Consider the following 22,968-nt stretch of genomic DNA (forward strand, 5'->3'; position numbering starts at 1 on the left):
CCTATTTTAAGTACCTGGAATATGTTAATATTCTTCTTTGCTACTCTTATGCATGTAATTGACAGCTATAACATGTACGAGGGTCACTATTTATATTTTGAGCCTAACAATGAAAAAACAGGAATTTGGCATTGAAAACTGCTTTATTGTTTTTCGAAGTATTCTCCTTTATGGTCAATACACTTTTGCATTTGTTCGAACCATTTGTCAAAGCAGTTTTTCCAGTCTTCTTGAGACACCTCCATAATATGGTTTTTGAACGCATCAACGGCGTCTTCCGCCGACGAAAATCGTTGTCCACGCAATTTATTCTTGACATTCGGGAACAAGAAGAAGTCATTGGGTGCCAAATCAGGACTGTACGGCGGATGACCCATCAATTCGATTTTTTGACTGTTCATAAAGTCGGTTGTTAGACGAGATGTGTGACAGCTGGCATTGTCTTGATGAAGAATGATCCGATGGCGTTTGTTTGTTTTCCGTATTTGACCGAAGACCTCTGGCAAACAAATTGTTGTGTACCATTCAGAGTTGACCGTTCTACGTTCCTTTAAAGGCACAGTTGCCACATGACCAGTTTTCCCGAAAAAACAGGCAACCATTTGTTTCGATGTGCTTCGAGCGCGAACAACTTTTGTTGGATTGGGTTCATCTTGAAACACCCATACAGTCGACTGCTGTTTACGTTCCGGCTCATATGCATATATCCATGATTCGTCACCTGTTACAATCTTATATACGTCTTTTGAAGCACCACGATTGTATTTATTGAGCATTTGTTTGCACCAATTGACGCGAGCGTCTTTTTTGAGTTTTTGTCAAATTGTGTGGGATCCAACGAGAACATACCTTTCTCACAGCTAAATGATCATGTAATATTTTATATGTGCTGGTGGAACTAATGCCTATGGTTGCCTCAATCTCACAGTATGTCACATGACGATCTTGCAGTATTAGGTTTTGCACAGCATCAACGTTTTCTTGAACATCAACTGATTTTGGACGACCTTTGCGAATCTCGTCGGTGAGGGAATGGCGGCCACGATTAAATTCGTTATACCAGCGTTTCACAGTGGCAAAGGATGGGGCTTCATCGCCAAATGTGGAAGTAAGTTGATCGATGCACTCTTGTCTTGATAATCCACGTCGAAAATCGTAAAAAATCATCGCACGAAAATGTTCACGAGTTAATTCCATTTTATTGTTGTCGCGCAATCTCCAAGGCAACATAAACAACACAAATCAAGCTATTGACAAAACATTTGAAGTACGTTATGGTCAATAATGCCAGACGATTCCTTGCAAACGTCAAATCGCGCCTAACTTCAATCAGTGTTGCCAAGGCTCAAAATATAAATAGTGGCCCTCGTATCCACAAGCAAATAGGAGCAGTGTAAGGTCATGTAATTTTAATAATAATAATAATTGATTTTTAAAAGTAATATCCATTTAGTAAAATGAATAAATTATTTCCTCGAGGAACAGAAAAAGGTAGATGTAATGAAATCATTTCTTATGCTACTGACTGACAAACTCAATATGCTGACCAAGGCAGAAATTTATTTTATTATAAAAAATAAGTACAAATGTAACAAGGTACAGAACAGGATGCTATATATACACAAACATTACTCCACTCCAGACTATTAGAAACTTGTTCTGGAACATTCTAGCAGGTGGCTTTCCCTTGTCAACTGTACTTTCACCTAAAAGGCTGTTCCATCTAGAATATGGTTGGACTTTTTATCTCACGCTCTTTTTCCCTCATTCTTCCTCCTTCTTCTCTCCACTTTCTCACTTGTCCTTCTAATAGTCTGGAGGGGAGTAATGTTTGTGTATGTACAGGGTGTTTCAATAAGAATCATCCAATTTAAAAATGCTATATTTAGGAAACCAATGAACATATAACCTTGCAGTACATTGTAAAATACATGCTGGAATATAAAGTTTTACTTACAATAGATTTTTCTTTGTTGAGGGTAGGTGGCTTCTTGGTGCATCTCACTCTTTAGTCCACATCAAGATAGCAACCCAGCAACAGAAAGCAATCTGCGTGCTCTGCTTCAACAAATGTGAGTTTGTTACAACTGCGCAACGTGAGTTTCGTTGTTAATAGGGTACTGCACCACCTACTGCTCACATTATTCGACATTGCACAGTTTTAACGAACTCAATTTGTTGAAGCAGAGCACGCAGATTGCTATTTGTTGCTGGGTTGCTATCTTTCACCAGGAAGGCACCTACCCTGAACAAAGTAAAACCTATTGTAAGTAAAACTTTACATTCCAGCATGTATTTTACAACTTACTGCAAGGTTCTACGTTCATTGGTTTCCTAAATGTAGCCCTTTTAAATCGGATGATTCTTATTGAAACACCCTGTATATCATCCTGTTTTGTACCTTTTTACATTTGTACTAGGTGCAGAGTCTGAAGAAGACCTTGCTAGAAGGTTGATTCGTTACGGTTAGTTTATGTTTTATAATAAAATAAATTTCTGCCTTGGTCAGCATATTGAGTTTATCATATCATGGAAACAAGGCTTAATGGTGTTATAAGAGTGACTGACATGTTCACCTGTATATATTATTGAGAAAGACAGTACACAACTAGTTGATATTTCCTCTCATCATCCATGCACTACTGCTAATGTACCAATGTGTGAATCCCGTGCTGAAAGAGTTGAAGCTCCCTGATGGAATAGTGGTAATGTTGCCAGCTCGTAATCAAGAGGTCCCAGGTTCAAAACCCTTTGGAGGCACAAAGTAGTTTGGATCCCACTTTGAACTGTAGGTCCAGTCCCAATTAGCCTATCTGTGAATAAAGTGGACTTTAAAAAGCTCAAGCTCAAAGCTCATTCTGAAAGAAGTGTCATGGCTGTGAGTCATCAGGTTTGCTACTCACCTTCCTGGAATTATGTGTGAATTATTGGCTCTGGGAATTATGCATGAATTCTATGTGATTTTTTTTTCTGTAGACGTGAAAAGTTGCAACTTTCATTAATCCAAATCCCATTGAATTTATACATATTTATTAATGATCTGAGGAACGTTTTTCACAGTTCAGTTTTTATTTTATGTGGGACAGAAAAGAAAGCTGCTTGGAAAATGAAAGAGAATTTTCTCAATCTGTTTTCTTTGTTTGTGTCCTTTGCAGGACAATCTGACAGACGGAAGATTATTGCAAGATATCTTGAAGTTGATTAGGTTAATTTGAAATTATCATACAATTAACAATTCTCGTAAAATTTGCGACTTGTGTTTGTAGATGTATTTCGAGTCCGAGTATGTGAAGTGGCAAATGTATACACACACCGATTAATTGAATTAGAATTTTTTGATAAATTGGAATTGCACATATCTTTTATGTTCTTAATATATTTGTGTTTGTTGGGAGGGAGGTGGGAGGCGGTAATACGTAAGGTGAAATAGAGAAAACATCTGCTTGCAAACTTGCATTTTTGGAAATTTCACCTTGAAAACCGGGAATTATACTTGAATTTTGTCAAGGGCCTTTAGTGGCCACCCTGGTCACTGCATCACAAGCATCTGTTGTTCTGAAAGGAATTAAGTGGCCCATGTGCCAAATGAGATGACAATCAGATGGGGAGGTCTGGCAAATATGGAGGGTGTTACCTGATTCTTTGCGACATATGGGGATATGTGCTATCGTGGACACCATACCTGCTCACCACTGCTGGTTGCATCTGGTGAATTTGAGCCTCCCCATTAGTGTAGTGGTAACACCATCGACTTGTAATGAAGACATTCTGGGTTCTATAACTCATGGAGTTGCATAGTCATTCAGATCACACTTTAAAACTGTAGGTCCAGTACTGATTAGCCTTTCTGTGCATAAAGTGGACTTAAAGATATAATCTCAGACAAAGCATTTGGTGAAGTTGTTGTTGTAGTGTGGCAAATAATGGTCTGGTCTGACCATTATGGTTTCATATTGTCTGAAAAGGATATGGTGAATGATTCTTGTCGCAGACCACCACACATGCAGATGCACTATTGATGGAGACATGGCTTTGGGCAATGGAGGATGATCATCATCCAATCACTGTGCTGATCAGTGACAATTGTCCCAGACCCACTTTTATCACTGGTGGCAATTGGTCCAAAATCCCTTCCTGATTTTTCACTAGTATGATCATAACCTCTCTATACTGCCAGTACCAAATCACAGTGGAGGGTGTGCACAGGGTCAACTTCTAGATCTACTTCAGAAGCTTGTCAGAAAATGCTTAAGATGCAAGAACACATTTTGCAAAGCAGTTCGAGCTGGATGTGATTCAACAACACAAGTACTACATCCCAGTTTGAATTTGTACAAAAAAGTAAGAGTTCTGTTAAGTCTGTGCTTCACTGTGATGGACCACTACTAGACAAGACCACACTCCATATTCGAATGACGGGATTAGCTTGTCACTCACGTATCTATCAAGTACATGGCATCGCACACAAAGCATCAAGGTCTTCCTTTGAGCCTTCATTGGTCTTACCAATGCGTTTCAAAAACTGACATTTGAAATTACAACATGATATATATATACAGTGGAACCCTATTTTACATTCCCAGATTTTACATTTTCCCTCAATCTTGATGGTCCCAACATAAAAAATTGTTATAAAATTTTCTCAATTTTACATTTTCATTTTTCCTCTGAAAAATACAAGATCGAGGTTCCACTGTGTGTGTATATATATATACGTGGGTTAAGTCAAAAGTCATAGCAACTATTTGTTTTCTCGCGAACAGTGGACAATACAAAAAATCTAAGATATATGTTTGAAAGTGTATGGAATGTACTTTCAAAAGAAGCCACTAGATGGTGTATGTGAACAACGGTGGGGTAGTAAGCACGCATGCAAGTTCAGTCGGCGAGTTGACAGCGTTCGAAAATTATCCTACACGATAACGCAACAGCTCACACGGCAGACATTGTTAGGCGTCACTTACAGCGGTGGGGATGGAAGGTTCTTTCACACCTGCCTTATTCTCCTGATCTAAGTCCACGTGACTATGATCTCATCCCCAAAGTAAAGAAGCCATTGCGTGGGAACGGTTTGCCAACAAAAAAGAGATCGTAACAGTATTTCGGGGAGAGGTGGCACACGTGTGTGCTGCACATGCAGCGGATGGTGGACAGTGGATAACCTGGGTGAATACTTTGAAGGTTGTTAAACAGTCTAGTCTTGGGTACTTGTTGTTCATGCCACAATAAAACACTATTGTCCAATGTCCTGTGTTCTGACTCTTCCCTACCAGTGTCTCCTGTATCCAGACTTCATTCGAAGGTACATTCCATGCACTTTCAAACATATATCTTAGATTTTTTGTGTTGTCCCCTGTTCGTGAGAAAACAATAGTTGCCATGACTTAGACTTAACCCTCTTATATATATATATATATATATATATATATATATATATATATATATATATATCTATCTCTGTGTGTGTGTGTATAGGATCAATAATGTAATTTCTTACCATCCAATAATAAAATACAGTTGAAACTGAGTTATGTGCATGATAAGATGATGAGAAAATAATATGTATAACTGAGAATTGACAAGTCAGATTTGGTAAATTAACAAATCTAAAAGGTGGATACTTAAACACATTTGACACTTCATTAGTGAACACTTTCATACTGAAATACTACAGTAGACACTATAGCTTTAGTTTTACTACCCAATTTTAGAGAATAGTCTAAAATAGTATTTCTTTTGCTAATGACTGTGCAAAGTGTGGTATAAGCAATGCCTAAATCTGCAGCTATTTCAGTTTTAGTTTCTGTGGATACATTTCCTGTATAAATTTTACTTCCTGGTCAAGAGTGTAACTTTCTTCTTTCTGTTCTCCATGGCCAACCAGTAGCAACTGAAAATGTTAATTCTGTGACATTCTTGTAGCTTGGTTATGTATAAATAAACTGTATTTTATGAAAATTAGTATGTATAACACCGAATTACATGTCTCCCCGATGGCACAGTGGTAGCGTCGTTGCCTTGTAATCAAGGGGTCCTGGGTTCGATACCCGCTGAAGGCACATACTGGCTCGGATCCCACTTTAAACTGTAGGTCCAGTCCCGATTAGCCATACTGTGCACAAAGTGGACTTAAAACACACACACACAAAAAAAAAGAACCGAATTATGTATAAATGCTGTTTTTTAACAAGCTTGTAAATTATATTTTGACAGGACCTACAGTAATTTACGTATTAGACAGAATTATACAGAACTGAGTTACGTATAAAGCAGTCTCAACTGTAGCAAATAGTACATCTGCAATTTGCCATCCGTACATTCATCATTGCAATGTCACTAGTTATGTAATACAATTTATTAAGGATATGGTTTAAAAAAATCAACAAATGTATTTGCTGTCATTTATTTCTGATGTTGCATATTTGCATTTATACATGGCATGCTTTGTTACAACTTGTTAGTAATTGTAAATTAGTAGAAGGTCCTGGAGAATTGCTTGGGTCGTGCTCCAATTTTATTTTTCCTCAAATTAAATAGTGTTAAAATGAGTGAAAGGTGTACATCTGGAAAGAAAAGGAACAAATGTAGACTTCGAATTTTTGATAAGTGAGTACGTACATGATTAACAATTGATAATGTCCCTATGAAATGCAAGAAGGTAATATATAACACATGCTATGTACCAATAATTATGTACTAAGCAGAGACTTGGACAATGAGAGAGAGAGAGAGACAAAAGAAAGATGCAGGCAGTGGAGATGAATTTTTAAGGAGTATATTGAGGAAGACTAGAAGGGATAGAATAAGGAATGAGGAGATTCAGGGAACAAACAAAGTAGTACGATCTCCGCTCCAGACGCCGTACCCTTAGTGAATGAAGACACCGAGTCTTCAAAATGAATAGGATATAAGTAGGGCCCGGGACTTTATGTCCTATAAAACTGTAAAATATGTATGTAATTGTGTCATATAAATTGGAAAATATGTCAGAAAATGCAGAAATATTCCCAGTAAAGCCAAAAATATGCACAAAAGTACTCTCGAATTTCTCCCATACCCGATAGAGTAGAGTTGAGGCTGTAATGTACCGAATGTTATTTTTACTTTTGACTGATTTTTGTGAAAAGCGAAAAAAGCAAAGAAATGAGAACGAAACTTCTTTACTTCCCGTGCAACAATGAGAGAGAACATTTTTTCTCAATAATGTTTGCGTGGCTATCAATTGTCGGCGGGATAAAAAAAAGTGTGGTATTATTGTTCTATACTAAGAAAAGACGGCACCTTTCTTCCTCCGTAATTTCCATATCCTGCCATCGACAATATGAACTATCCGTTGTGCTAAAGCTATAAAGAAAAAAATATGAAATAACCGATTATGTGTGAGAGAATTACAAATTTATACATAAATATGTCTTATTACAACAAAATTGAAGAAATATGTTGTAAAAAATGCAAGATTGGTGAAATATGTCAAAATATGCTTTGTCAAGTTTGTCTATTTCAGCTGATTTTCATCACATATGTAAAGATCTCACCCCAATCTGAAGCCAAATGAAAAATATGTTATAACGTAAAGTCCCGGGCCCTAGATATAACCATTAAATTGTGCAACGTGGAAATACGAAATTTCACGTAAGTAATTTTAAACCGCGTTTGCCGCATCCATCATGAATGAAATGAAGACTACCAGTAAGAGCTTAAGAATGCACAAGGAGTGGGAGTAAGGCCAAGGGGAGACCAAGATGTCGGTAGAAAGGGACAAGGAACATGGTGGAAAGAGCAGATAATGGAGAGTGTTGGGAGAAGAGGACGAGAAGATGAAAATTGAGAGGCTTGACTTATATGTCGACCCAGCCAGAGGCAGAAAACTGCGAAGGATGATGATGATTCATGAAAAGAAATCTGCCGTGTTTTTCTTGCATAAATATCTGTAATTCCACGTAATGTTTGCAAAAATATTGCCTATCGATTTCAGCAACTCACTGTCATCAATAAACAGAAGACATATAATAAGTAGGTTAGACTCACCCAAAATGGGGACGGCGTGTCAAATCGGGATTTTCGGTTTCTCACTGATTAATGCTGTTATCTTGGGACTCAACATGCTATTACCATTCCTGACCACCTATATGTCAGTTTCAATCGAGTCCAGTCCATGGCCCCCTCTTCTTTTCTATACTAAGTTTTGAAGTTCTCAAGGAAAAAATTTTCAATTTTGCCCCTATGCTGTGTTGGGCCTTTGAACATTTAATCTTTTAAGTACACTATTCTAATTTTAAGTTAGATTTTGACATACTGCTAGCATGGACGTCCGCAGGATTTTTTCCAGGGAGGGGCAAGGAAGGTATTTTTGTCCAGGGGGGGGGGGCAACATGTCATATTTTCCCTAATAATAGTGTTCATCCCTCAAAAAACATATTGCTTAAATTTGAATTTATCATGTTCGTGCAATAATTAACACACATTATTGTGGCTGAAATGAAATTATATATCTGAAAAATGCAATTTTTGGTTGACTTTCGTTTTCCGGGGGGGGGGGGGGGGCACGCCCCCCCCTTGCCCCCCTTCCGGACGCCCATGACTGCTAGATAGATTATCTTACATCTAACCTATCCACATGTTTATTTCTGCTAATGAATGCATATGTGAGTAGGTTAGGCAGGCCAGGTTTGGTGCTGTTAACATATCTCCAAGCTGCTATAGCTGTCGCTAACCGCTTGTGGCTTTGTAACTTCAAGTTTCCATCCAATTTTGAGACAGAAGCTGGTGGCTATCACATTTCCTTTTCCACAGGCTATGGTAAACATTCTTACCTATAGATTGTTTTTTTTCTGGTGTTTAATATGTTTTCCAAGTTGCTAAAGCTGTCGCTAGGCACTCATTATTTGTGTTTTGTACAGCAGCGTGCGGTGACCATTTAGATAGTTGAAGTACTGAATGTATAATTTATAAATAAACAATAGTACATCAAGGGGCAGGCTTGCCTTGATAAAAACACTGCACGCCACTGCTTTGCGGCATTTTAGTCTTTCACGGGCTTCGCAAAAATACATTTCGACACTTCTAAGTATCCTGGGAATTATGCAAAATTCGAATTGCATGCCGAAGCAGTGCTTCGGTAGCTTACCTTGTATGCACGGCACATTTGTAGTTTCCAGACTGGTTCACTAGATGTCACTTACATATATGTTGAAATTATTTTGTTGTTAGTGTGCCTTCCCGATGGCATAGTGGTAATGTCGTCACCTTGTAATCAAGAGGTCTCGGGTTCGATACCCAGTGGAGGCACTTAGTGGTTCGGATCTCACCTTAAACTGTAGGTCCAGTACCGATTAGTCTTTGTGTACATAAAGTGGACTGAAAACACCATCTCTCTCTCTCTCTCTCTCTCTCTCTGTCTTTTTTGTTGTTACCATGTAATTTTCTTTATAATTGGTTGCCACAGTTGGTGGGCCTGGCCTTTTGTGTTTAACATTGTCCTTCACAACAGTCCAAAAGTTACCTTGAGTCCAACTGTGGGCAAAAGTAATCATCTAATTTGTTATGCTCAGCGTTATTGGAAGTGTATTTGTTCTATTATGAAATCTATTGAAGACTATCAACAGCCGTATGTGAATGCTGAAAATTAGTTGCCGAAATCGATAAGGGAATAAAGTAAGTTATTCGCAAAAGGTACATGACAGAATGCCAACCTGTGTTGTCTTTTTGATGTTGACAGTTGTAAAACTATTTTTTCTATCACTAACATGCAGCTTCAAAGACAAGCCTGCCTGTACTGCTTTGTAGACAGGCCCGTACCCAGTATTTTTTTGAGGGAGGGGCCAGATCTGTATTTATATGTACGAGGGGCATCCAGAAAGTAGTACCCGTTTTTGAATTTAGAAAAAAACTATCAAATATTTTTTGTCAAAACTTTGTAATTGTTAACAATAAACTTTAAACTAGGGATGGCCAAACGAATCCGGATCCGGATCCGGGTCTGAAAGTTTCGGATCTGGATCCAGATCCGAAAGTTCCGGATCTGGATCCGAGAGTTTCGTATCTCAATCCCATTATAATATTACCACACCTTAAAAGGTATTATGATCTTCGATTACAAAGAAATTTTTCGTTAGTCCTACAAGAATTTTTTTCAAGCGTTGGTCCTAAAATACTTTGCTACGCATCGGCTAACACACTCGTGCACAAATGTCCGAGATGATTTTGTAAATGCCATTAAAACGAATATATATTCATTCGCATGTATTGGAAATGAAAACACACATAAATGGGAGACATTCCATTCCAGGATGAAACCTTTAACACATATAACAAGATAGAAATGTTATACAAAAATTATACAATTGTTCTACAGTTACAGTTTTACAAATTAAAATAAAACATTATAATATATGCAGTGTTATATAATTACAAAGTGTAAGACTAACAAGGGAGGTTATCTAAGTGTCCCCCTCCGATTCCCATGAAACTTGGCAGATGTATATTGTGGCCCAAAGGAAGAATTACGAGTTTTTTTGTTTCAGCTAAAAAACTGTTTTAGGGGCAAAACCCCCTCAAATGTCAAGATGAGGAAGAATTGAAGTGAGGATCTGACCCCTGTGTCCCCCTCCAATTTCCATGATACTTGACAGGTGTGTGTATAAACGGGCCCAAATGAAGAAATACGTGTTTTCTTTTTGTTTAAGCTAAGAAACGGTTTTAGGGGGCAAAACCCCCTCAAATGTCAAGATGAGGACAAATTGAAGTGAGGATCGGACTCCTGTCTCCCCCTCCGATTTCCATGATACTTGGTAGGTGTGTGTATAAACGGGCCCAAATGAAGAAATACGTGTTTTTTTTGTTTCGGCTAAAATACTGTTTTAGGGGACAACCCCCCTCAAATGTCAATATGAGGACAAATTTAAGTGGGCATTTGATTTATGTGTCCCCCTCCGATTTCCATGAAACTTGGCAGGTGTATAGTTGGGCCCAAAGGAAGAAATATGTGGTTTTTTTGTTTCAGCTAAAAAACGGTTTTACAGGGCGAAACCCACTGAATTGTCAAGATGAGAACAAATTGAAGTGGGGATCTGACCCCTGTCTCCCCCTCGATTTCCATGAAACTTAGCAGGTGTGTGTATAAACGGGCCCAAATGAAGAAATACGTGTTTTTTTGTTTCGGCAAAAAAAAAAAAAATTCTAGGGGGCAACCTCCTCTCAAATGTCAAGATGAGGACAAATTGATGGGGGGATCTGACCCCTGTGTTCCCCTCCGATTTCCATGAAACGTGGCAGGTGTGTAGAGGGGCCCAAAGGAAGAATTACGTGTTTTTTTGTTTCAGCTAAAAACTGTTTCAGGAGGCAAAATCCTCTCAAATGTCAAGATGAGGACATATTGAAGTAAGGATCTGACCCCTGTGTCCCCCTCCGATTTTCATGAAACTTGCCAGGTGTATAGAGGGGCCCAAAGGAAGAACAACGTTTTTTTTGTTTCGGCTAAAAAAAAGTTTTAGGGGCAAAACCCGCCTGAAATGTCAAGATGAGGACAAATTGACGTGGGAATCATCTGACCCCTGTGTCCCCCTCCGATTCCCATGAAATTTGGCAGGTGTATAGAGAGGCCCTATGCCCCCTGTTTCTTCCTATGCCATATTTACGTGGTTTCGGGGTCAGATCCCCACTTCAATTTCTCCTCATCTTGACATTTGAGGGGGGGGGGGGCGTCTATACACCTGCCAAGTTTCATGCAAATCGGAGGGGGAGACTTAGACCTCCCTTGTAAGTGTATTAATTAATTACAAATCGCGCACGCGCGCACACACACACTATATATATATATATATATATGTATGTATATTATATATATATGTATATTAGCAGGTAACAATATGTTATAAGCACATTCTTACTTTCCAAAGAAGCGCATGTGGGATGGCAAAACGGATCCGGATCCGAAAGTTCTGGATCCGGATCCGAAAAAATTTAAGATCCGGATCCTGAGGATCCGGAACCAACCGGATCCGGATTTCGGATCCGCCAGGATCCGGATCTGGCCATCCCTACTTTAAACAACTTCTCTACACATAGTCACCATGCATATTTAAGCATTTGTCATACCGTGTGACAAGTTTTTGTAACCCAGCTTAATATTCCTCTGCCGCCAGTCCATTGAGAAAAGTAGTCGCAACTTCTTTCAGTTCCCACTTTTCAATGCATTTTTGTGCTCATCAGCAAGGAAGCGAGGGACCCACCTTGCACAAATTTTCTCATACTTCAGATGGATTTTGACAAATTCATGAAGATTTGTTCGTGAAACACCAGGGAACTGTTCACTGATTTCATCCAGTGTGACGCGCCGATCTTTCTTGATGAATTCGTCAACTGCACTCAGCAGTTCGTCCGTAATGACAGACAGGCACCCGAAACGTTCTTCCTCCCCGAGTTAAAGTTTCGACACCTGCGCCGAACAGACAACTCATCAATAACATTGTTTCCATAAATTTATTGCCGGCCCCCGTGGCGGAGTGGTTAGCACATCGCGCTGCGATGACTGGGGTCCCCGGTTCGAATCCTGGCTTGAGCATGGACGTTTGTGATGTCTATTCATAAATTCCATCATATCATGACTCATCCCCATCTTTGCAAATTAGCCAAAAGTGGCACAAAAGGCGAAGTAAAATAAAGCAAATCAAATCCATAAACCTCCTTTAATTGACGGTGAATATCACAAGGTCGCACATTCCTGGTGTTGAGGAATCTGATCAGAGCCCTAACTTCACACGTGACGTTTTTTTTAATATTGTAAACACTCGCAGAAACAATAACTGCAATGACAACGTTACGAAACTTCACACACACACACACACACACACACACACACACACACACACACACACACACACACACACACACACACACACACACACACACACACACACACACACACACACACACACACACACACACACTGAGCAGTCAACTGACGTCGTTTGACCTTGAGCGGCTGCTACTCGCGTCACTAGCGCTCCAGACGGCGTGAACGGGTACTATTTTCCGGATGGCCCTCGTATATATATGTGTGTGGGTGTATGTGTGGATACCACTATAAACTGAAGGTCCAGTCCCAATTAACCTTTCTGTGCATAAAGTGAACTGAAAACAACAAATCAATCAATCTATAGATATAGAGAGAGATTGATTGATTGATTACAAAATAGTTCAGTGTTCCACAAATTAACAATGTTTTCAAATTTCCTTCAATTTTCTGAAACCCGCGCCATTGAAAAGTGAGGATAATGCTATGTGTAGAAAATAATATATTTGTAAATTAAATGTTACGTATTTGCAATTATTATCACAATAAGGAACATGTCTAAATGTGAGTTAACAAAAAAATTAATAAAGACATTTTCGCATCACGACTGCAGTTCGAAGAAACTCGGGACAGGGATTAAAAGTAATGGACTGTTCTGACTACACAAAACAGCACATTGCAGACTTCTGTTAACCTTCCTCTCTCCACAAAAAACCCATTCATTTATGCAAGAACAAAATTTAAATATTTATAAATTTGAAAAATCGTGAATGTTATTGTCGTTTTTTTTTATAGGTTCACACTGAAATATTTCATGGCTCAAAGGGGGGAAGGCGGACATTGCCTGTAGATACCATACATTGATTAGCAAACTATTTATCGTACACCACCAGATCTTGCACAAGAAGATTTCAGCTTTTGTTATATTGAGAGAAACTGAAAATGGATACTCACTTTTAGAAGTGACGATTCACACTACCAAAAGTGTCGCTCGGCCACATACATTCGCAGCCACTGGCTATAATCTTTGACATGGCTGGTTCCCAACAATGAGATCCAAACTTACGTCGTCTGCTGATCTCAAGTGTCCTTGTACGTTGCACACACACATAGCCAGGAATAACACAGGACTGGAACAAGATACAAAAGCTTGTCAAATTTTGCACTTTAAACTAAATGCACATATTATTCTGAAACAAGCATTTAAAATTCAACCATGTATTTTAAACAAGCTGATAATACTGTACTATCCAGTTGTTGAAAAGAGTATATCATCATAGTTGCTGCTTTTAAAATATAATTTTAAATTAACACAAATGTTTTAAACCCTTCATATTTCATTATAAGAATCAGGCGTGTAGCCAGGGAAGGGCTAAGGGGGCTGAAGCTCCCCGCGAAATCCTACAAATATCTAATTTAACTCTTAACTGGGTAATTTCCTCGTCGAAAGCCCAATCTGCCCTGGGAATTTTTGTTGATAAATTGATGAATTTCGTAAACCAATATTTTAGTTAATATTTCTGTGCTCCATGGCATACCATTTAGGTATTGTTTATTCTTTTATTGGTCCTTGTTGTACTTTTTACAATATGCGAGATTTACAACTACAATATATCTCGGATTTCCTCAGCAGGAAAAACACGCCGTCGCTTCCGATTTGCCTGAGCCATTATTGCATACGCGATAGAACTGAACGTCGGGCTGTGTTCGTTGCTTCCCGCTAACTCTAACGGTTACAACAGTCTGGAAGTCAGAGCCATCTGGTGAAACAAAGAAGAAAGTAATGTTACGAAGTATCTCGTCATACACAACAGATATCAGCAGTAAGAACATGAGAACGTAGTATCCCGTCATGCCCATTATAAATCAGTAGTGCCAGAACGGAGTATTACGTCATACCCAGTTAAGAGGTTAAATAGTGTTTAGTGGCATTTTTTAGTCCCTTAGCAGGATTAAACATTTTGTATAATAAGTTGCAATAAAAAAAGAAACGAATAATTTTTAAGGGTTTCTAACCTCATTTCTTCACCTTTAGATGGTGGCTGCTGATAAGCATAGGCGTGGGGGGAGGGGGTCGAAAGGGTCTGTCGACCCCCCTCCGGGATATATACTAAGGTGGAAGTTTGTTATTTTTATTGTTAATAACAGAAATAAAAATATAGCCAAAGTAAAAACTGCATTAGATCGAAAAAAGTTTAGTGTATAATAGAGGAACCAGATTATATATTTATACATTATACCATTTAATCCAAAGAGTAAATGGACCCACAGATTTCCAAAATTTATAGTTTTCTTTGTGAGAGGTCATACAATACAACTTAATACAATGACTATGAATTTCAGTACACTAACTACAAAATGGACAACGGTTGTGTTGAATATTGTGGTGGATGGAGTAGCAAAGTATCTCCATTTATATAATAATAATAATAACAATAAAATTGTTTTATTTTTAATAGCTTATAATTAGGGCCCGGGACTTTATGTCCTATAAAACTGTAAAATATCCTATGTAATTATGTCATAAAAATTGAAAAATATGTCATGAAAAATTAAAAATATATCATGAAAATTAAAAATGTCAGAAAAAAGGAGAAATATTCCCATTAGAGCCAAAAATATCCACAAAAGTACTTTCGAATTTTTCATCATACGGGATGTCAGTATCTTTCAGGTCGGCGGGTGAGATTTTAAATGAAGTCATGAAGTACTGAAGAATGTAGTAGAAAAATACTGAAAATATCGTGAGATTCACTGCAATTATCTCAAGTTTCATTTGCTATTATCTCAGATTTACACCTTTGTGGAAACTAAATCATAAAATTGGCAGCTCGCTAGAACTCTGGTCTATACAATCAATTCACAAACACAACATTTTTTAGGCAGATTTTGATTATTCGCCGTGTCTAAATCCTGCAATACTAAAGATCTCATCAAATATCCTTCCCTCGTTTCACACAACTAGCAGAAAAAGTAAAGAAATTTGAACAATTGAAACTTGTTTACTTCCTGCCCGGTGATTCTCGTGCCGTGAAAACGGCCTCCCCGATGGTGCAGTGGTAGCGTCGTCGCCTTGTAATCACGGGGTCGCGGGTTCGATACCCGGTGGAGGTACATAGTGGTTCGGATCCCACTTTAAACTGCAGCTCCAGTCCCGATTAGCCTTACTGTGCATAAAGTGGACTATAAACACCAATTCAATCAATCAATCAATCGTTCCGTGAAAGAGAAGATTTTCTCTCAATAATGTTTACACGGCTATCAATTGTAGGCAGGATAAAACAAATGGGGTATTATTGTTCTGTGCTTGTTTGTAAGAAAAGACAGCATCTGCTATTAATTTCTTCGTTCGTGGCCTCCCCGATGGCGCAGTGGTAGCGTCGTCGCCTTGTAATCAAGGGGTCCCGGGTTCGATTCCCGGTGGAGGCACATAGTGGTTCGGATCCCACTTTAAACTGTAGGTCCAGTCCCGATTAGCCTTACTGTGCATAAAGTTGACTTAATCCTGCGTTGGTCGTGCACGGTCGCTTTGTCAAGACCCTCCTTCTGTCCAGCTGAGTTTTTAACCTTCCTATTTTAAACCACCATTTTGTTTTCAGTGTTAGTAACATCTTCGAGCCGCTATGGAGGGGTTAGTTGAAACCCCTTGCTGTCTCAGTCCATACGCGACTATAGGAGTACCTACTGTTTCCTGAAAATTCGGTCTGCCGTTCCGTTTCCGAATATATTCGTTCGTAATTTCCTAATCCTGCCATCGATAATATTAACCATCAGTTGCGCTATACGAAGATTAAATTTGAAAATAACAGATTATATGCAAGATAAGTACGAAATTATACAGAAATAAAATATTATATATTTTCTCTTATTACGAGAAAATTGAAGAAATGTGTTGTAAAAACGGGAAATTGGTAAAATATGTCAAAATATGCCTCATCAATTTCGTCTATTTTGGCTAATTTTCATCATATATGTAAAGACCTCACCCCAATATTCGATCTGATGCCAAATTATGTTATAACATAAAGTCGCGGGCCCTAATTATAAAAGTTAATATTGTAAAATAACTTTAACTGTGCTAATACTAATTATTTCTACTAATCAAGTTTTATTAATGGCCTGACCCCTTCTACAAATATTTTAGGCGACTGCCGTGCTGATAAGGAATGAGCCCCCCGATATTCTGGCTACGGACCTGGTAAGAATGTTGGTTGAAAATAAATAAGAGTTAAGTACAATTTCCACTACCTCTTATCCCATGCAGCCAGTGCAGAAATATGCACATCAACCACACAGTCAATACAGGAAGCAGAATATAGTGTCACTTTTATCTCGTTCATGAAATGCAGAGGCAATCTTCCCAGGTCAGGTCAGGTTGATAACAAATCGCTAACATATTATAGTTAAAAAGAGGTGTTGCAAACTCCGCTTACTTGAGGTTCTTGAAGGGCAGGCTGCTGGTTAGGGTCTCCAAAGCGAACATAGTTTTTGCAGACAATCTCTACGTAGAAAGGTGGTCTATAGTCATACTCTGAATCACGAAGATCAACCACATTGCGAACTGTCTCACACATGGGTTGGAATTTCTGGAAGGAAAAGAATAAATAATTGTTCATTTATGTGCTAACATTTTAAAGTCTACGTACAAGTATGAATTATCCAAATACCATAGGGAGTATATACCCTTAATGATTCACTAACTCCACGCCTGCTATATGTGTATCATAGCACTGTGCAGAATGTTAATGGCTAATGAGAGAGAGAAAATCAGAACAGATTTTTCTTTTTGCAAACGTATGGCAAGGCTGGGCAACGAAGAGGTCACTGATGCCACTCCCAAGGTCATTTGGAAAGGTAGGTCATCTCTTTTTAATCCAATCTTGGAGCAAGAAGTAATTCTTCAGGTAAAGTTCTTCTCGTCGCCCCGTAACTACTACTCTGCTATATGTACAATGCCTCGATGCTCGTTTTATTTCATTCCAACCATGGACATCTGGAAGGGGTAAAGAAGACCACGCCCCGCCCCCTGGAAAATGAATGTCAATCTAAAATTGTGTATATATCATACCAGTGGCGGCGATTAGGGGGCAGTTGCTCCCCCACTTTTTGCAACTTTTGTCCCTGCACTATGCTAAACCTTATGGACCAAGGGAAAGTAAACTGTCTTTCCCCCTCCTAGTTTTGGAACTCTGTTTCATACATTATAATTTCATTCACGATAATTTGTTAATTATTATAAGGGCGTGGTAGGAACATAACTTCAAACTGAAGGAGCGTTTTTTTGAGGGGTCAGCACTATTTAGTTGGGGAAATATGCCTCGCTCACCCCCTTCCACCTTAATTGCCCTTCTCTGGAAAAAATCCTGCTGACGTCCATGAATCCAACTGTGCAAATTATTTATTAATATCCGACAAAATTAAAAAAACAAGGCCCTTGTGAGGCTGTCACCCACAAGCAACTCTTCAGTGTCCTCGGGGGAGCAGGCTGCGATTGTCCCTTTAGTCCACTACAATGTTCGTTACATTTCATTCCAACTGTGCAAATTATTTACCGATATGTAAGAAATATAAGGCTTCCAGCTGAAGCAGGCGCGGATCCACGGGGAGGGTGTTTTGATTCGCACCTGTTACGCACAAGTTTCAGGAATTCCAAACGCTTGAAAATTCTAGCTCGATTGTCGCAAGAATCGGCATTGTGTTCCTGTTGCATTTTGAGATTTCTTTTGTTTTCTGAACTTGTATTAATCCAAACATGCCACAAGTTTCGGGACTTTGAAACCTAACTAACCCCTTCAAATACGGCCATAGCATCGGTACAATTCAATCTAATGAAAATATGCAACCAGACCTGGAAAGGGGGAGGGGGAGGAAACTACTGATGAACAATCAGCGTCGACGTAAAATTGTCTGACCTCCATTTCACCAGATGGCAGCAGTATAGCAGAACAATGAACGTAAAAGTTCCTCTCCATACAATGCAATGAACCAGGTGGCAGCAGCAGCATAGCAGATACGAAAATTTATTATAGGCTCGTGCACGGAACAATTACCAAACATAAAGGCCGTCGCATAGCAATGCCATACTTTGTTTTCATGCAGTATACACAAGGAAAACGTCACCAACCTGGAGAGAATCCCGCTCGTCCCGAGCCAACATTTGGCGGTTTTCGTCGTCCAGCTCGCCCACATCTGTCTGGAAAAACGATTCCCAATCGATGTTTCGACGTTCACGTAGATCATCTTTCTGTGCATAGAAAGAGAAGCAGTAAAATGAATTACTTTCACTAAAGCCATACAGAGTGGGATGCGTAAATATTACCAAGCATATTGCCCATCACCATGATTATTGTCTTCGTTTTGCGCAGCGAACGCTTCTAGAATTGAAATAAAACGCCAGAACTGCTGACAATCTCTGTACGAACATACATATTAATCCAGCCCTTAAAATTACGTAGGATGCAGGAGAAATATTAATGAAAATAACCATTAACAATATACCGAGCAATACTTGTGCACCCCACTGTACACCCATCAACAAATTAAATAGTAGGCAAATTGTCCATCGCTATTTTCATTCAGTCTATTTTCCACAATGTGATGACCATGAATTGAAATAATAATAATAAAACGTCAATAACCAGAGGACAATATCTGTTGTGCATCAACAGATAAGAATCCCATTTCTTAAAATAACACATGATTTGGAATAATTAATAATGAAAGTAGTGATGGACAATTTGCCTACCTTATCTTTGGAGTTGAATATACGTGGCTAGAGAAAAGAACTATGATTTTTTATACAGCGAAGCAGCATTCGAGTTCATAAATTCGATAAAATAAATCTATAATTAAGTATAATTCTTTGTTGTATTTTACATTTATTCTAGAAATTCTCAATCAATCAACTTCGGTGAATTTGGGATAGATTCACAGTGAATATACCGATGGATTTAGTAACACCACACTATTGTCTCCAATACGATTCTTTAATGTATGACTCTTTATCATCTATCTATGTTGCTTGACGAAGTAAGATAGTTTTTCTTCGTTTTATCAACACCTGGGTTTGTGATTTTTAAAATAAAATTAGCCTTCGTAAAATGCGTGCACAAAGTTGTCATGTAAAAAGTGTATTCGCACGAATTAAATATTTTTGCGATGGTTTTCGATTCGTTTGAAATGTACGTACCAATTCAACAGGTTTCAGGTTGTCATCTTGAGGCCACAGCTTATGGACTGAACCATAGTGTAAAGGACTCGTCTGCAAAGAAATAAAACATGCCGTAACCAAGAGGAAAACATGTTCAATGCTGTTTCTAATTACCAGTGGCGGCTATTAGGGGACGTCAAGAGCGGTTGCCCCCAGGTTGCTACCAGGAGAAAATCAACTGTCCTTTCTCCACCCAAGCCCGTACCCAGCGGGGGCAAGGGGATCATGTCCCCCCTTCCCCTCGAGCCATGAATTTATTTTGATGCAAACCTACAGAAATAATATGGATAATTTTTACGATTTTGCAAGAATTTAGATTTTCTTCTTGTATAAATGAATGGGTTGTCTCTGGAGAGAGGCAGGCTCCAGAAGTCTGCAGTCTACCATATTTAGTAATTTTAGTTTTATAACCATTTATGCGAAGCTACTAAATGTTCCAATTTGGTCGGGACATTTCACCATATTTACTCCCTGTTTTGACAGTTTTCGAACTGCAGTCTTGATGAGAAAATGTCCTCTTTTTGTGGTTATTTTACATTCAGACATGTTCTTCATTATAAGGATCATTCCATTGCGTTGGTGGTCACATTCAGGGTACGAATTACCATGGCGGAAGCAGAATCTCCCACCTTCCCACCAACGATCTTCTTCTACTAAAATTTTTCCCCCATCAAAATTTTCCGAGGGTAAGAGTTTGTGTTATAACAACGAAGATTGTTTTAGTTTGGACTTCAAACATACTTTACTAAGAATAACATCATAAATACATACAAAGAAGGAATAACAAAGAATGATGTCGTCAGCCTGTGTGTGAATGTTGCATACATATCTTATTCTCTCTCTCTCTCTCTCTCTCTCTTTAGGGCTGGTAACAACATGGGGTAAAAACGTACTTCCACACTCATAGATAATATTTTAAAATTATATCAAATTGGACTAGTAAGAAATGGAGCTCTAGCTGCGAAAGTGGTTGTCATTGTCACCCTAGATCCCTGAAACATAGAAATGAGACCGACCATTCGTCTCCACCTGTCTCGTCGACCCCTTCTATGAAATACTAGTGTTGCGACTCGTACAGTGCGATCCGTGAGTATTACCGTGCAAATTGTTCATGAGTATTTTCATGAATTTTTCTCTTACATCCTGTTATAACACAATTAAGCCTTGTTTCCATGATATGAAGAACTCAATATGCTGACCAAGGCAGAAATTTATTTTATTATAAAACATAAACTAAACGTAACATTTTCTAGCAAGGTCTTCTTCAGACTCTGCACCTTGTTACATTTGTAATTGGTGCAGAGTCTGAAGAAGACCTTGCTAGAAGGTTGAAACGTTACGTTTAGTTTATGTTTTATAATAAAATAAATTTCTGCCTTGGTCAGCATATTGAGTTTTTTACATCCTGTGTGTTCTTAAGCGATGGATTTTTATGTATGCTGGTGCAGAAGTTGTCAACAGCTTGTTTTGAGTTTTATTTTAATTCTTGAAACTCTAATTGGGTCAAATAAATTGCACGAACATGGTGATGGACAATTTGCACGGTAATACTAATGGATCCCACTGTACAGTGCACTGTATTGCTTCCGGAAGGAAAGTGTTAATCAACGAATGTTACATTTATCAATGTAGCAATGACAAAATATATTGTCTGATAGGAAGAGAGTTTAGTTACACAACACACCCAAGAATATAGAACAAATCCCACTTTATGTATAACAAACTTTAATTTCCTAGGAATAGGGGCATAAATCTTGAATCATTCCTCAGCGTAACGCAGTTATGTTTAAAGGTCACTGTCAATTCGCTACACCTCATTTTTCCCAGACACTGTTTTAAGCTTTTATCGTGAGAGGGTGTTGTGAGCAGTGTCATCTAGAGATCTGAGAAATATATGCTTATCTTCGTAGAATGTATATTGCATACAAAACTTTTAGTAAGGTAAGAGCTTCAAGGATAGTCTGTGGTGAAATATTAGCTAGTTGCGTAATATATAGTTACAGACAAATTCAAGCTTAAATTGTGGATTTAATCATCGTTTTTATTGTGTGTTCTGTGTTATTACAAGACAGTACATTTATTGAAACGTAAGTTAATATTAAATAATCTTGTGATTTAGAAGATAAATCAGTGTTAAATCTAGATAGCATGGAAGGCTCTGGGCCATCCAGATAAAGTTTCCTGCTTGTAAGAAATTCAACAAATTTCATTCAAGTGAGGGAAAATGTCTAGCGAGGAAATTATTAATCAAAGCAGAGAGGACGTCCAAATGCAGATGAATGAAGTAGTGGAAGTAAAAAAGGACACGTCTTCAAATAAAGACGGAGAAAATATGGATGTTGAATTGGTTGCTACGCAACCAAAAAGTCAGAACACAAAACGAAATCGAGCAAAAGTTAGTGGAAAGGAGGAATCTATAAATGCTCCAAAAATTTTCAAAGCAAACGTATTAGAGCGTACAATGCAATCAAAGGACAATGTGAATAAAAATGACTTATTCTATCCTGGGCACGATGGCCCATATATTGTGCTTGTTGAAGGAGCTTAACACAACGTTGGTAGCTTTAGTGCTATTATGTTAGGTAGTCACTTAAGAGAAGCTAGAATTAAGGTGAATTATGTTAAGGCATCGGGTCCTAATCGTGCAAAGGTTTACTTTTTAACATCCAATGATGCAAATGACTTTTACTTGAACAAAGAGTTTCAGAAGAAGTATAAAGTAAATGTCAAGATCCCGAAGAGCCTTTTACACAGAATGGGACTAATATATGGGTTACCGTTACATATAAATTTAGAAGAAGTACAAGATGAAGCAGAGGCTGAGAAAAATATTCCAATAATCAAAATGGAAAGAATGAAGAAGAAGATTTATCAAGAAAGTGGGGAATTTGTGTTCAAACCGACCAAATTGATCAGCGTAACGTTTCAATCACAAAGGTTGCCCTCGCATGTAAAGCTACTCAGT

General features: G+C 38.4%; 1 protein-coding gene across 3 annotated transcripts in view; it reads right to left on the reverse strand.

The window, feature by feature from the left end:
* Nucleotides 1-6,400: 6,400 nt before the first annotated feature.
* The window catches only part of LOC145981143 (uncharacterized), a 235,530-nt gene continuing 218,962 nt past the window's right edge, over nucleotides 6,401-22,968 (reverse strand). For all 3 annotated transcript variants that reach the window (XM_083114268.1, XM_083114269.1, XM_083114270.1), the window contains exons 3-7: nucleotides 19,983-20,054; nucleotides 18,918-19,037; nucleotides 17,227-17,379; nucleotides 13,748-13,923; nucleotides 6,401-6,563 (exon numbers count right to left, since the gene is read on the reverse strand). In XM_083114268.1, the coding sequence (XP_082970394.1) occupies nucleotides 13,750-13,923; nucleotides 17,227-17,379; nucleotides 18,918-19,037; nucleotides 19,983-20,054 (519 nt within the window). In that variant the 3' untranslated portion in view covers nucleotides 6,401-6,563; nucleotides 13,748-13,749. The remainder of the gene's footprint in view (nucleotides 6,564-13,747; nucleotides 13,924-17,226; nucleotides 17,380-18,917; nucleotides 19,038-19,982; nucleotides 20,055-22,968) is intronic.

Source organism: Lepisma saccharinum, chromosome 29 (genome assembly GCF_977018435.1).
Source record: "Lepisma saccharinum chromosome 29, izLepSacc3.1, whole genome shotgun sequence".
Lineage (NCBI taxonomy): Eukaryota > Metazoa > Arthropoda > Insecta > Zygentoma > Lepismatidae > Lepisma > Lepisma saccharinum.